Source organism: Gordionus sp. m RMFG-2023, chromosome 2 (genome assembly GCF_954871325.1).
Source record: "Gordionus sp. m RMFG-2023 chromosome 2, tfGorSpeb1-WG-v2, whole genome shotgun sequence".
Classification (NCBI taxonomy): Eukaryota; Metazoa; Nematomorpha; class Gordioida; order Chordodea; family Parachordodidae; genus Gordionus; species Gordionus sp. m RMFG-2023.
In genome coordinates this window covers 49,656,065-49,669,231 of record NC_088776.1, presented here as the reverse complement: position 1 = coordinate 49,669,231, position 13,167 = coordinate 49,656,065, and the positions used below count along the sequence as shown (strand labels likewise).

Here is a 13,167-nt window from a genome sequence, read left to right as displayed (position 1 = left end):
TACGCAGACAATCCTCATAATATTCAAAACCCATGGGAAACAGCAACGAAAGTATTCGAGCGCGTACACATAGACTTTGCAGAGTTCAAAGATAATAATTTTATGGTATGTGTTGACGCCTTCAGCAAATTTCCTATTATTAGGAGAATGAGAAACACAACTACGGAATCAACGATTAAAGAATTGATGAAAATAATAAGTTTATTTGGTATACCTAATAGAATAGTCAGTGATAATGGAACTAACTTTACCAGTAAATTATTTAAGAATGCGAAGATCACGAAATCGAACACTTACTCACCGCACCTCACCACCAACAGTCTAATGGCCAATGTGAGCGTATGATTAGATCAATGAAAATGAATATGAAAAGGAATATGGAAAATAATAATAAAATAGACGTAGACATAGCTCTAGAAAAGTTTCTTTTTAATTATCGTAATACACCCAACGCAACGACTAACAAAATACCAAGCGAAGTAATGTTCTCCAGAATGATTAGGACAAAATGGGAGTTGATAAAACCGAGGGATGAAAGAGATCATATACTAAATCGCAAGATATCAATAGAGAGGGATATAGAAATAGGAGACAGCATATGGTATAAAACTTTTAAAGATAATAATTGGGAAAAAGTTACAATAATGCGCAAAAACGGAAATTTGTTGTATGATATAGATACTGGGAACAAAATTATAAAAAGACACTTGGACCAAATAAAAAAAAGATCAACTAATGTAGAACTTTCTTCTAATGGTGCAACAGTTTTTAAAGCGAATGTTAATAATAATGCATCACCTTATACATTGAATTTTAGAAGGGGAGGTGATGAACCAAGAAACCAAAATGTACAAGTGAATGATCAGAATCGCAACGTTCAAAGACCAGTTAGAAATAGTGTGTTACCTAGAAAATTTGAAAATTTTATAATGAATTAAATTTGATAATAAATTTTTTTTTTCTCTTCCTTATATTAAAACAAAATTAGTTTTTTTGTGGGTGGAACTAAATAGATAAAACGTACAACAAAAAAAGATCAACGAAGGGGTTAACGAGCAAGAATGACAAACGACAAAATTATAGACAGAAGGCAAATAAAAAAAAAAAAGTGTGAAATGTTAAACAGTGACACTCATGTATTTTATCTTAACTTTAAAAAATTGTTTTGTTAAACAGTGACACTCATGTATTTTATCTTAACTTTAAAAAATTGTTTTTTTTTTACATCCTTAAGCTATTTATTAACTTAATATATTTCAAATGTAATAAGAATTGTTTCTTTCTTTTTGTTAAAAACAACTTTTATATTTTAAAAATCAATTTGTTTATAAACTAATATTAAATTTTATATTTTATAAATCAATTTACTTAATAAACTAATGTTCAATTTTTTATTTTAACTTTAAAAAAAAAGATCAATTTATTATAAACTACATTAAATTAAATTGTCAATATATATAGGAAACTATTTTGAATTATATGATTAAATTTTTTAAATTTAAATATCAATAAATTGACGTAATATACATTTATAACATTTGATCTCTGCCTTTGATTTCTGCAACCTTTTCAATATCAATATAAAATATTACTTTGTATAATTGCGGATACTTTCTCCTGTAAGGTTGGGGTAGCATGATGGTATGGATATGAGGTTGTAGCAGTATCTATAAATTTTAGAATATTTTTAATTTTCTATTAGATTTGAGTTATTTTAATCTATTTTTTAAAAATGGCTCATAAATATTAAATGATAGGAAACGTTAGATGACGTGTTCTATCACTAATACCAAAAAATGGGGGCACCTAGCTTTAGCTGCTTTTTTAATATGCATATAAATAATTATCATGGCATCGCTTTTTTTCATGTAACCTGTCATTTGAAAGCAGTATGATAATATGACAGACCCTTTAATTATTTTAGTTAAACTCAAGATTATTAGGCGGTAGACATAGAAAGGGTCATAAGTACATTTACTCATCTCAGAGCAAAGAATATAAAAATATTGTATAAAAGTATTCGTCATATAATCATATGCCGATAATTTATAAGCCCAACGTAATAATCTTTGGTTTGTTAATGAGCTTAAATCTCTGTTATCACCCTATATTTTTATTAAAGGTTTAATAAGTACAGCTCTAAATTCTTGGTTAAACTTGTTTTATATGTTCAGTATCATTTTTCCCTGTGATTATAACATCATCTAAATAAACTGCTGTATCTTTACAATCAGCCAGTAAATCGTCCATATATCGTTTAAATATTATTGGTGCGGTAGCTATACCAAAATGTAATCGTAAATAGCGGTATTATTCCTTTTGTTAATAATTCTTGCGATTCATTGTCAATGCTCATTTGTAAATATGCATCTTTGTTCCATATTTATTTCCATTAGCAAATTTTTGTGATTTATTCTCCAAACGTTGGTAGAATGTGATAGTCTTTTAGTAGAAATTTATTTAATGTTACTTGAAATCTCCATATAATCGTAGTTCACCTGAAGTTTTAGGTACCACTACCATTGGAGTACTCCAGGTTACTCGTGTTGTTGATGGACTATTTTCTTTATTATATTCACGTTACCATTATCATTATATTTATATCTATTGTTGCTCATATTGTTATTTACAATTGTTGGTAACAATAAGTCAAATTCTATAATAATCGGAAATCCAAATAGGCTGTATCAATCACGATAAGTCAAATTCTATAATCCACGGAAATCCAAATAGGCTGTATCAATCATTTTGATAGTGCCCTTTATTATTATCATAAATTTTATAATCCACGGAAATCTAAATAGGGCTGTGTTGCATTATTCTAATTTTATTATTTATTACAATATAAATTTTATTTTTTGTTATAATCTAATTTTATTTTATAAACGGCGTAACCTTACTTTTTTAATATTATTTTACTGTATTTCGTTTTATTTTCTAATTTATATTTTAGAAAATATATATATACCTTAAGAAAAGTAAAAGAAGTTAGTTAATAAAATATATTTTTACTGACTCGAACCTCGCACCATATCGTTAGTGTCTTTATTCTTTGCAGGCTGCTTCAATCATTTTGATAGTGGTATTTATTTCTAAGTCAGCCCGCTCCATCGCTAGAGTTAATTCTACAGCTTTGTTTAAGCTTAAAGGTTGGTCTTCGTCTTTAGTATCTGGGTATCATAAACGTAGTTCTTTATCTAGTTGTGACATCTTTAGCACGGCGATTAATTGATCGCGAATTCTTAGTTCTAATTATCTTCAAAATCGCATCTTCGGGCTAGCTCCTTTATATTTTTTAAATAGCTCATTACGGATTCAATAGGGCCGCGACTTAATCTAATGAAATCAATTCTAGATGCCAAAACAGTTCTTTTATCAAGTTGTTTTGCAATTTTGTATATGTCTATCCTTTCTACCTCCTCCATTTTCTTTGGGTAGAGTAATTTTTTTTTATCAGTTTTAATATTTATTCCTCCATAAGCTTCAGTATATATTTTATGTGTCTATAGTCGTCAATAGAACATTCATATTTTTCACATTCAGTATGTGTTTATATAGTCGTTAAAAGAACATTCATATTTTTCGCATTCAGTATGTATTTTATATAGTCTATAGTCGTCAATAGAACATATTCATCTTTTATCCATAATTTCTAAACAAATCTATTATTTATTTATTTATTTTATAAATAGAAAAAAAATTTTTATAATTCTATATAACATTTAACTTGACCGAAGACCATCGTCTACATGAGCGGGAGGGGTAGGAACAGTTTGCATCCTATTTTTTTGAGGGGGGTAGGGTAGGCTGCTTTAATGGTGGTAAGATAAATTTTTTGAAATTTTGGGATAAAATAGGACAAAATTTATTGCTGTAAAAATTAATACTTTTAGAATAGAATTATTATAATACAATTCATCGACCAAATCTATATATTGCAAACAATCATACAGATTGTTTTCCAAATAAAACTTTCTGCTATCATTTCAGCAAGCTCATAATGCCATAATAATTAAATCATTGTAAATAATGGAGGTTTTAATTGAATTTATTATCAAAAAAATAAATTATTTATATTCACAAAATATCGATAGTTGGTAGTAGAGATAGATTAATTTAAGTTATCCTTTATAAATTTTCTGAAAAGAGTATCAATAAATTTAAAAGGTAAAATAATAATTGGGAGACACCGCCGCCGAAGTCGTCAATTTTTTTAGGGGGGTAGGCAAAGGTTTTGTAGGGGGGTTGCATCCAGTGAAAATCCTGTCATGTAGATGCTGCCGAAGACCAAAAACCGCGTGACTTTTTTTACTTCGTCACCGAATATTATATCGATTAATGTTTAAAACAATAATAAATTTTATTTGTAATTCTTTTGTTTATATACATTTATATTATCCAATTTAACTTCTAATAATATGCATGATTAACCTCAATAATATATTATTAAATGTCGGAAAGTTATAATAATATAATAACAAATAACATCCTTTTAAAATATATAACGTAACCACGATATTCAAATATAACAATACTATAAAATATTATAAAGGATTTAAAAAAATATTTGTTCACATCTTAAAAACAGATCCTTTTTGTTAGATAATGATTGACATGCATTTGTTTTCGGTAAACAACACATTTAATATATTTATATAAAAGTATTATTTTGAATTTTGTATCATTTGCTTTTGTTAATCATTATCCTTATTTCAAATGACTGCTAATGAATATTTACAAAAAGTAATTTAAAAAATCTATAAAATTAACTTTCTTTAATTAGATCGTATTAGCAATTCAAGGATCTGATGGTGAATTATTATCGGTAATATAGTTGTTATTTAAATCATTTTTATTATATGTAATTTTCATATACATAATACATTAATATTTGTTTATAACTTATTTAAATTAAAATATATAGATGCTGTTATCCTTAACACATCAAGAAAACTTCATATATATAGATGATCAAACGATATATGAATGTGAATATTTAGGGGAACCATACAAAGAAATTATTCCATTGTATATAAAGTAAATAAATATTATATTATTTGCTGAACAAATCATGTAAAGGTGTGTAAAGTCTCTTAAAAATTTAGATTTTTTACAGGCATTTGATTACCAGACAAACTTAATACAATTTTTTATCAAATATCTTCAAAATAAAAATGATGAAAATTGGATGCTGCCTATTATGTATCAAATCTGTTTAGATTTGAGAAAGTTGGCCTCTAAAGTATTAAAGAATTATCTTTTAATAAATAATCTTTTATATTTATTTAAGATTGAAGCTGAAAGTATTAAGAGTGGCGCTCCTAAGCATGGGTTGTACTTGGAGAAAGCATCTGATACTCTATTAGGTTGTTTTCGTGTATGTGCCACAGACAAGTTATTTCTTAGCATCAGCCTGATAATCTTATCAATTAAAACACTTATATGTTATCATTTTTGAATCCATTATTAAATATTATTGCAAAAATTTTGAACTACTAAATTTTATGAACCTATACTAAGTTGTTAAATATTCAAACTTAACATTTTAGACTGTTAAAATATGAAAAATATAAGCTTAGTTGGTACTTGGCCCTAGTTTCAGAATAGATACCTCTAGAAGTTCCTAAATTTTATGTCATAATTATATAATTTTAAGATTATAAATTTTGGCTTGTTAAAAAAATTAAATTATCCTTAATATGAATATTTTTTAACTATTGAAATGAAACAAAATTTATAATGGATTCAACATTCTATTTTAACTATTTAAATAAATATTAATCTTATTTTCTGAAGCTTTTCTTCTGCTCAATACTCAAAAAAATGGGGTATGTTATATCTGGTCAATCAACTTTTTAAGATATACTTCAAGGTAAAATTTTAGTTATAAATGTTTCTATTTTCATAAATATTGGGTTTTCATTTCTAAGATTAACAGATTACCTCTCTGTAAGCCTCTGATAAGAGCTGTGGAAAATTCAAAAAGCTTGGAAAATTATCCATTATCTCAAATTGTTACATACAAGTAAATTATATTACAATACAATTATAATATATATTTTTATGCATTCACTAGTTTTCAGAGTTATTAAGTATTTAAAAAATCTTGTTGTTTGGCTAATTGCCTATCAATAATTTAAAAAAATATTCAAAGTACTTTTGTTATTGACTGATACTTTTAAATATTGATCTCTTATGACATATAAACATTTTTTAATAAATATATTGGATCTATTATATCTATATTCCCACCTTTTCATTAAATTGATCATATTCTGAATTATGTCTGTCCCACTGTTATGTAGCAGAAGCAAAAATGGTACCTATATCATAATAGAGTATTCTTCAGAGATGTTACTACTTTTTGAAATTTTAAGTTTTTAAATCATCAGGTGCTCATAAAAATTATACAAAAAAAAAGAAAAAGACTAAATTGATATTTTTGTTTTATTTATATTATTTGAAACCAGAACCATATTTTTAATAATTATTGAACCAGAACTTATTTAGTCCAAGGTTTACAGATAAAATGGTATCAATTGATCGAAATTAAAAAACATATTTGTGAGTTTGGGTAAGACCATGCTAAGGCTTTCTTGCATTTGAGAAATTGAGCATTGGTAGTAATTGTAAAAAATCTATAAATATGTTATAGATTATACATATATTATAATAATACCAATTATTTTTTTAAAAAATATGGTGAATCGAAATTGATACAACTACTAAAATTTAATGTACAAATACAATTCTTGCATATATTTTTGCAACGAACGATTTTTGGGTTAAAACGATGTCATAAGTTTGGAAGAATACTTTACAGAGACAGGTTATAAATCGAGTTAAATTTAATAAAGTATAATATATAATATTAGCAAAAAAAGAAATATAGATTGACCTAAAAGTGGCTCATTGGGAAAAATATATGCATTGTTATATTCGGTAGTTTAAAAGAATTGGGAACTGATTATTTTTTTAAAGTATCAATTTTTTTAAACAACGGTATAGTTATACTTCATAAAGTTTACTAATGAAAGATAATGTGATTTTTAAAAAAAATTCTTCCTTATTGGTGATTAGGGTTTTCAGGTTTACTCAGACAAACTAGTTTCCCCTCTGATCCCTTTTCTCCACTTTTTACGATCCTGGGCGTGGCTATTTGTAGGATTTATTTTTCCTATGCTGCCTTTATCATCTTCACCCACGCCTTCATAGGTCTTCCTCGAGATATCCCATTGCTTCCAACGAAGTAATGGGATCAAGATCTTGAGGTATTATAATTTTTTGCTAAGTTTTAGATAATAAATTATTTTATATTTATTTTAAAAGGTTCTATGTTGGACGCAAAGCTTTTTATGATTTGGATTATGAAAAAGGTATTCAAAATAAAGTTACAATAATTTTACTTTTTTATAAATTGAAAGGAAAAAAGGCATAATGATAATGAAACATTTTTTATATACAAGGGCTTCCGTTTTAGAACAAAAACTCACATTATGAGAGTACAAAATAATGTAGATGACATTTTTTTAAAATATTTAATCCCATTTTTATTCGAACATCATGGAAAAAATCTATGAAAAAATGCCGATACCTCTATTTTTGCCGTTCTTTCAGATTAAAAATATATAAATAAATATTTTGGATAATCTTTTTTCTCTTTCTTATTAAAATTTTAATTATCAAAATAATAAATTTAAATGGTTTTATAAAATCCTGTATACTTAAAATTATATTATAAATAGTGCATGAACCTCTTTTAAAATGTTACAATCAACTCAAATCGCTATGTTCGAGGCAACTATCTTAGTCTCCTGATCTCAATGAGAGCCTTTTTTTGCTCCCCCCCTACCCTCTCTTTAAAAAAAATTTTTTTTTTCTTTTTAAAATTTATTAAGTTATTTTTTTTATATGACAATTTAAATTTTTTTTAAAAAAAGTTATGTATATATATCCTATTTTTTTAAATAAAGAGATGATATATATCAAAAAAAATTTATAAATATATTTAATTTCTATTAGGACACTTCCTATTTTAATTTTAAATTATTATTTTTTATGCTTATAGTATATAGTGACCTGATGATTGAATTTTTTTAAAAAAAACGATTGCCAAAATTTATCTTAAACATTTACCTTCAGATTTGTTTTTAGTTCCTTAAATATTTTCCAAAAAATATAAGGAAAATTCATCTATGTAAAAATTTAATAAAAGCTGATAAATTTTTTTTCTATAATACGAAATTAATTTTTTAAAAAAATGCTCTTTGTTAGGGGAATTGACAATTTTAATATTAATTTTATCTGATATACGAATTGAAAAGTTATAAATATTAATAAAACCTTATTTGATTTAAAAAAAATATAATAATAAAAAAATAGTTTAAATGGAATAGAATATGATATGTAAAAGTTGTAACATAGTAACCATCTCCACGAAATATCAACGTAGGATAGATGAATTATAGATGTTTAGATGGCAGATTTAACTGCAAAACTGGTTTTTTATCAAAAAAACTATACTAAAAATAAAATAACTTCTTACTAACCATTAGCAATTATTAAACGTTGAAAATGTATCGACACCTTCAAATTAATCTAATTACTTGCTTGCTAGGTTCGATTTATTAGATCTGCTATTGGTCTTTTGGATTCTATTGGCCATTTTCGTAATATTACTCGTATGTATAGTGTTCAAGTATTTCAGAGGGGAAAAAGGTAAAGATTCAGGTAATAAGGTAGACCATTCTCACCATAAAGATGATAAACGTAATGGCAAATAGCCTCTCTAAGAGAAATACAGAAAATTGAAGATATGCTACTAGCTAATCCTGAAGAAGAAAAGTTAGGCAAACCTATATCTTATCCCAAATAAAGCGGTAAGATGTTGTAAATAATAATATTTTTTTAAAATAATATTTTGAATATTTTTTTTTTGTGTTGTAAAAATAAAAAGAAAATAATCAATATTCGATACAAAAAAAATATTAATATTCGTTTTGTTTAATATATAATAAAGAATTATTTTATCTGAGTTTAGCATTCGCAACAATTTATATTCATTAGCAGTCGATTTTATTTTTTATTTTTACAACACAAAAAAAAAATATTAAACAATATTATTTACAACATCTTACCTCTTTATTTGGGATAAGATATAGGTTTGCCTAACTTTTCTTCGATTAGTTAGTAGCATATCTTCAATTTTCTGTATTTCTCTTAGAGAGGCTTCAGCTTCTGATGTAGGATAATGAACCCTAGCTCTCGATCCCGTGGAAAAAATCGTTCGGGGATTATTCGGATATTGGTCTCACAAAATTATTCGTGTTGGTATTTGAGATGTTTCCCTTTGCTACGAAATTCAGAACTCTCCATACCCTTTTTTTTGGTAAAGGTCCATAGTTTGCTTGACAGTCTACAATCTTGTGCCCCAACCTTCCACACAAAAAGCATTGAATATTGCTTATGGGAGTTTGCGATCGTTCTCTCATAGCATATTGAGTAAAATTTTCTTCTTCTCCCATCACCATTGTATTATAATTGTTTGTTGAAGGTAAGGTGTACGGAGCCCCTCGTCCATTTATTGCAAATTGAGGCTTAGGTGTAATCATTTGTTGTACCAACTATCTATCCAACCAAGCATCGGCTAAAGCACTTCCTAGATTAGCTTGGTTCACTTGAATTACGGATTGTGAAGTTTTAATATAGAAAGTCATCATATTGTTTATTATTTTCAGAAAATTTATTCTAAATACAAAATTTTCTTTTAAATTAAATTATTTTATTTATACAAAACCGAAACTTTTTTTTTAATTAAGAAATTAAAAACCCAAACTTTTACTAATCCAATTATTTTATTTAGAAGATAAAAAACTCTAGTTATTAAGATATTAGATCTGATTAAGACATTTATATTAATCAATTATAGCTTGATTGTTATAGTCTTTCTCCGCATTTTATAGAACCGCATATCTAAAATTATGCCCGTTGATTGTTCCTCATGACAATAAATATTTTATTATATAAAATATTACGAATCCTTAACCCGTTTTTACCCAAATTAATTTTTTTTGAAAAATTATTTCGTTAAAAAATAATTACTTCCTTACAATTTTTTTTCTTATATCGGAACACTAGGGACTTAAATATGTTACAAAGGGTTAAAAAAAATAAAAATATAAAACCAAAATGTAAATTGCAAAATTTCCAGATATATTAAAATTTATATTCAATGGATATTCAACACCACATCGTTGTCCTAGAGAACCTTTTTTAGATAACGCATATCTTTTCAGCTTTCTTTTAGAATACTCCAATGATCATTTCTATCATATACATTCTCGGTCACTTACTCCTAATTTATTTAACGATTTTAGTCATGCCCCCTTTAAGGCTATGTCAATAAGTACAACTTCACACATTTTAAAGATACACCTTAATATCAAAATCTATTACAATAATCCAAAAAACTGTGTTCAGGATGCTATCGTGAATAGAATCCAGAAGAAAAATTAAATTGAGTTATGCGACCCGAAGTCTTCTTTCCTTATTTCAAGAAATAAAATAAAAACTGCAACGTTTACGATTAAAAAAATTTTCAACAATTCAACAAGATATGATAAAATTATAATTTTTCTGAAGAGAGAAAATTAATTTTTTAACAATTACTCTGTTTTTATAGTAATTTTTTAAACCAAATTCACTTATACAAATCAGGAATTTATTGAAAATAAATAAGATTAAAAACAACTAATATTAGAAAAAAAATCATTGAACAAGATAAAATTTTTTTAAAATTAAGATAAAAAATATGATATCTTTTATATAAAATAACGGGTTAAGTAATTTAGCACGCAGCCTGTGTGTATTATAAAAGTGAAATAAATGCAAAAAGTCTCATAAAGTTATAGTAAAACGTGAAATTAAGCTTTATAATGTAAGTTCTATATTAATTTAGGTTAAGGCTATACTAGCACATTCTCGCATTTAAGAAATTAAGCGTTGGTATTCACGATAAGTTAGAATTTAGGAAGTTATTTCAAAATATAGTTATTCGGAATTAGTACACCTTGTATGCAGAACATAATTTTTTTAAATATTTTTGTAACACTTTATTTTGGGTTTGCTATGTTTTAACCTCATGCGCTACAGCGCTCTGGTATGGCCTAAACTTAGTTTAGGTAATGATACATTAGTATGTTATTTCGATTACAAATATTCTCATGTTTACAAAATATTAGCTAACGTTTTTCTTTCCTTCTCCTTCCAGCATTGCAACAAATATATCACCAAAAACATTAGACTCATCCTCATATATTTAATCCCTGTCAAAATATTACTAGTAACATATATTCAATATATATTATCCTATTTTAAAATGTGTCATTTGTTGATTAAATTTACGCCATTAATTCTATTTGTAGGGTTATAATCCGAGTCATGGAGTTTTATCGAAATATGACTTACTTCCTTTCGAACCTATCATTCAATCAATCAAGTTTATACTACAATATTGATATTAAAACCTTATAAGAAAAATAATTAATCATCTATTATATAAAGATTAATTCATAATACTATAGCATAATTAATCTTTAATGTAGATTTTAAAATTGATCTAATCAGAGTTTGAAAAAAAAAATCACAAAATTGAAATTTTTTTTTAAAAATCAAAATAATTTTTTTTAATTTTAGATAAAAATTTGATCAAAAATTTGTTTGAGCATCAAAAAATCTTTGAAAAGCATTTTAAGCTTTAGTTTATTTTTTCTTAGAGATGGAAATTTAGGGATGCTTGAACGTTCTAAAGAGGCTAACAAGAAATTTTTCATCCAATCCGGAATTTATCTTTTTATGGACAAGCTTAAAATTGTGTGCATCAGAAATCTGTTTAAAAAAGTGTAAGTTATATTATCAATTTTTTTAAAAATAAAGTTAAAACTTTGAAAACTAGACTGGTCCGTGCTTTTGGAATTTCTCAAGCCGGTGTTTAAAACATGCAAAATCTTCTGGGTCCTCGGATTATCGTTTACTTTAGGATATTAACTGCTTGAACATGAAATTTTCGGAATAGATAAAATATTTAACTGCTTATTATATACTTTTTTTAAAAATAATACGTCAATAAATACTACTGGCGAAAATGTTTTAAATTTGAAATAGCATGAATTTTGACTTAAGTTTTTTAAAGCATAAGATTTTTTCATGTTTGGCTTTCTTTTCGAAATTTTTCTTCTTATCTATTATTTTATTTACCAATCAATCACAAAAATATTATGGTGTAGAAAGGGAATAATCTTAATAACGAATATTAGTTATAAAATTAAATTCAATGATAATTGCTTATATATATTTTTTTAAAACTAAATTTTAAAAAAAGATTTTTAATATTGGGGTCGTTTCAAATCGACATAACTTCCTTTTTGACCGCGCTCAATTTCGCAGGTTATGAAGAAGCCGATTGTGATTTAGATGAAATTGAATGCCTTTTAGCGAACCTCATATATGAGGTTAATTTCAACAATATACTATTTAAATTATTGGGAGAACTTAATTATTTTAATCGTTTTTATAACAAAATAAATTATATTGCATTTATAACAGGGTAAGATCAAAGGTTACATCTCACATCAACACAAAAAATTAGTTGTCAGCAAATTAAACGCTTTCCCCAAGCTTACTAAATAAACAAAATATTATAAATAATACCCTTTCTCCACAAATTATTTGTAAAATTTATAATATATAACAATCGAATATATGTAAATAATTATGTTTTAATTAAATATTTACAGATTTTGGTTTGGATAACTTATTTGAATGTGATACAAGAGTGAGTTCTTATTTATTAAACCTTAGGATTTGAACAGTAAATAATTCGATTTAAAAAAATTAATGAGCTTAATATAAATTATTTAAAGCAATAGCTTCGCTAAATCTTATTTAAGAATTTCTAAAGAGTAGGGCATTTTTTAATATATATTTAGGCTAAAAGAAAACTGCATGATTTAAAAAATATATAGTAGCAGCTGTTAATGTAATATTTGGACTTAGCATATTTATGCTACCAGTCGATATTAGTTAAATCAATTTTAGTTTGCATCGGGCCTTAGGCTTGTTCAACAAAACGGCATGTTTAAGTAGAAAATATTTTAAGGCATGCTGAAA

The 13,167-nt window shown here is 25.8% G+C and overlaps 1 protein-coding gene across 3 annotated transcripts; it reads left to right on the top strand.

Moving 5' to 3' along the window:
- Nucleotides 1–4,650: 4,650 nt before the first annotated feature.
- On the top strand, nucleotides 4,651–12,748 carry LOC135923189 (PCI domain-containing protein 2-like). Of its 3 annotated transcripts, none has more exons than XR_010571152.1 (13): nucleotides 4,651–4,743; nucleotides 4,784–4,825; nucleotides 4,925–5,037; nucleotides 5,080–5,242; nucleotides 5,291–5,394; nucleotides 5,797–5,872; nucleotides 5,931–6,025; nucleotides 7,330–7,376; nucleotides 11,241–11,341; nucleotides 11,424–11,497; nucleotides 11,775–11,900; nucleotides 11,954–12,509; nucleotides 12,604–12,623. XR_010571152.1 is itself a non-coding variant. In XM_065457803.1 (13 exons), the coding sequence occupies exons 1-13, from the start codon at nucleotides 4,717–4,719 to the stop codon at nucleotides 12,685–12,687; spliced, it is 1,182 nt and encodes a 393-aa protein (XP_065313875.1). In that variant the 5' UTR covers nucleotides 4,651–4,716; the 3' UTR covers nucleotides 12,688–12,748. The 3 variants fall into 3 exon arrangements, 2 of the variants coding, with proteins under 2 accessions (XP_065313875.1, XP_065313876.1); XM_065457803.1 differs by having other exon boundaries at nucleotides 12,380–12,509; nucleotides 12,604–12,748; XM_065457804.1 differs by having other exon boundaries at nucleotides 4,669–4,743; nucleotides 4,794–4,825; nucleotides 12,380–12,509; nucleotides 12,604–12,748.
- The last annotated feature ends 419 nt before the right edge of the window (nucleotides 12,749–13,167 follow it).

Coding starts and splice junctions, on each gene's coding strand:
- LOC135923189 (XM_065457803.1), top strand. CDS start 4,717: ATGACTGCTAATGAATATTTACAAAAA. Junction 5,038..5,079: donor ATTATTCCATTGTATATAAA/GTAAATAAATAT, acceptor AATCATGTAAAG/GTGTGTAAAGTCTCTTAAAA. Junction 11,342..11,423: donor TCCCTGTCAAAATATTACTA/GTAACATATATT, acceptor TTCTATTTGTAG/GGTTATAATCCGAGTCATGG.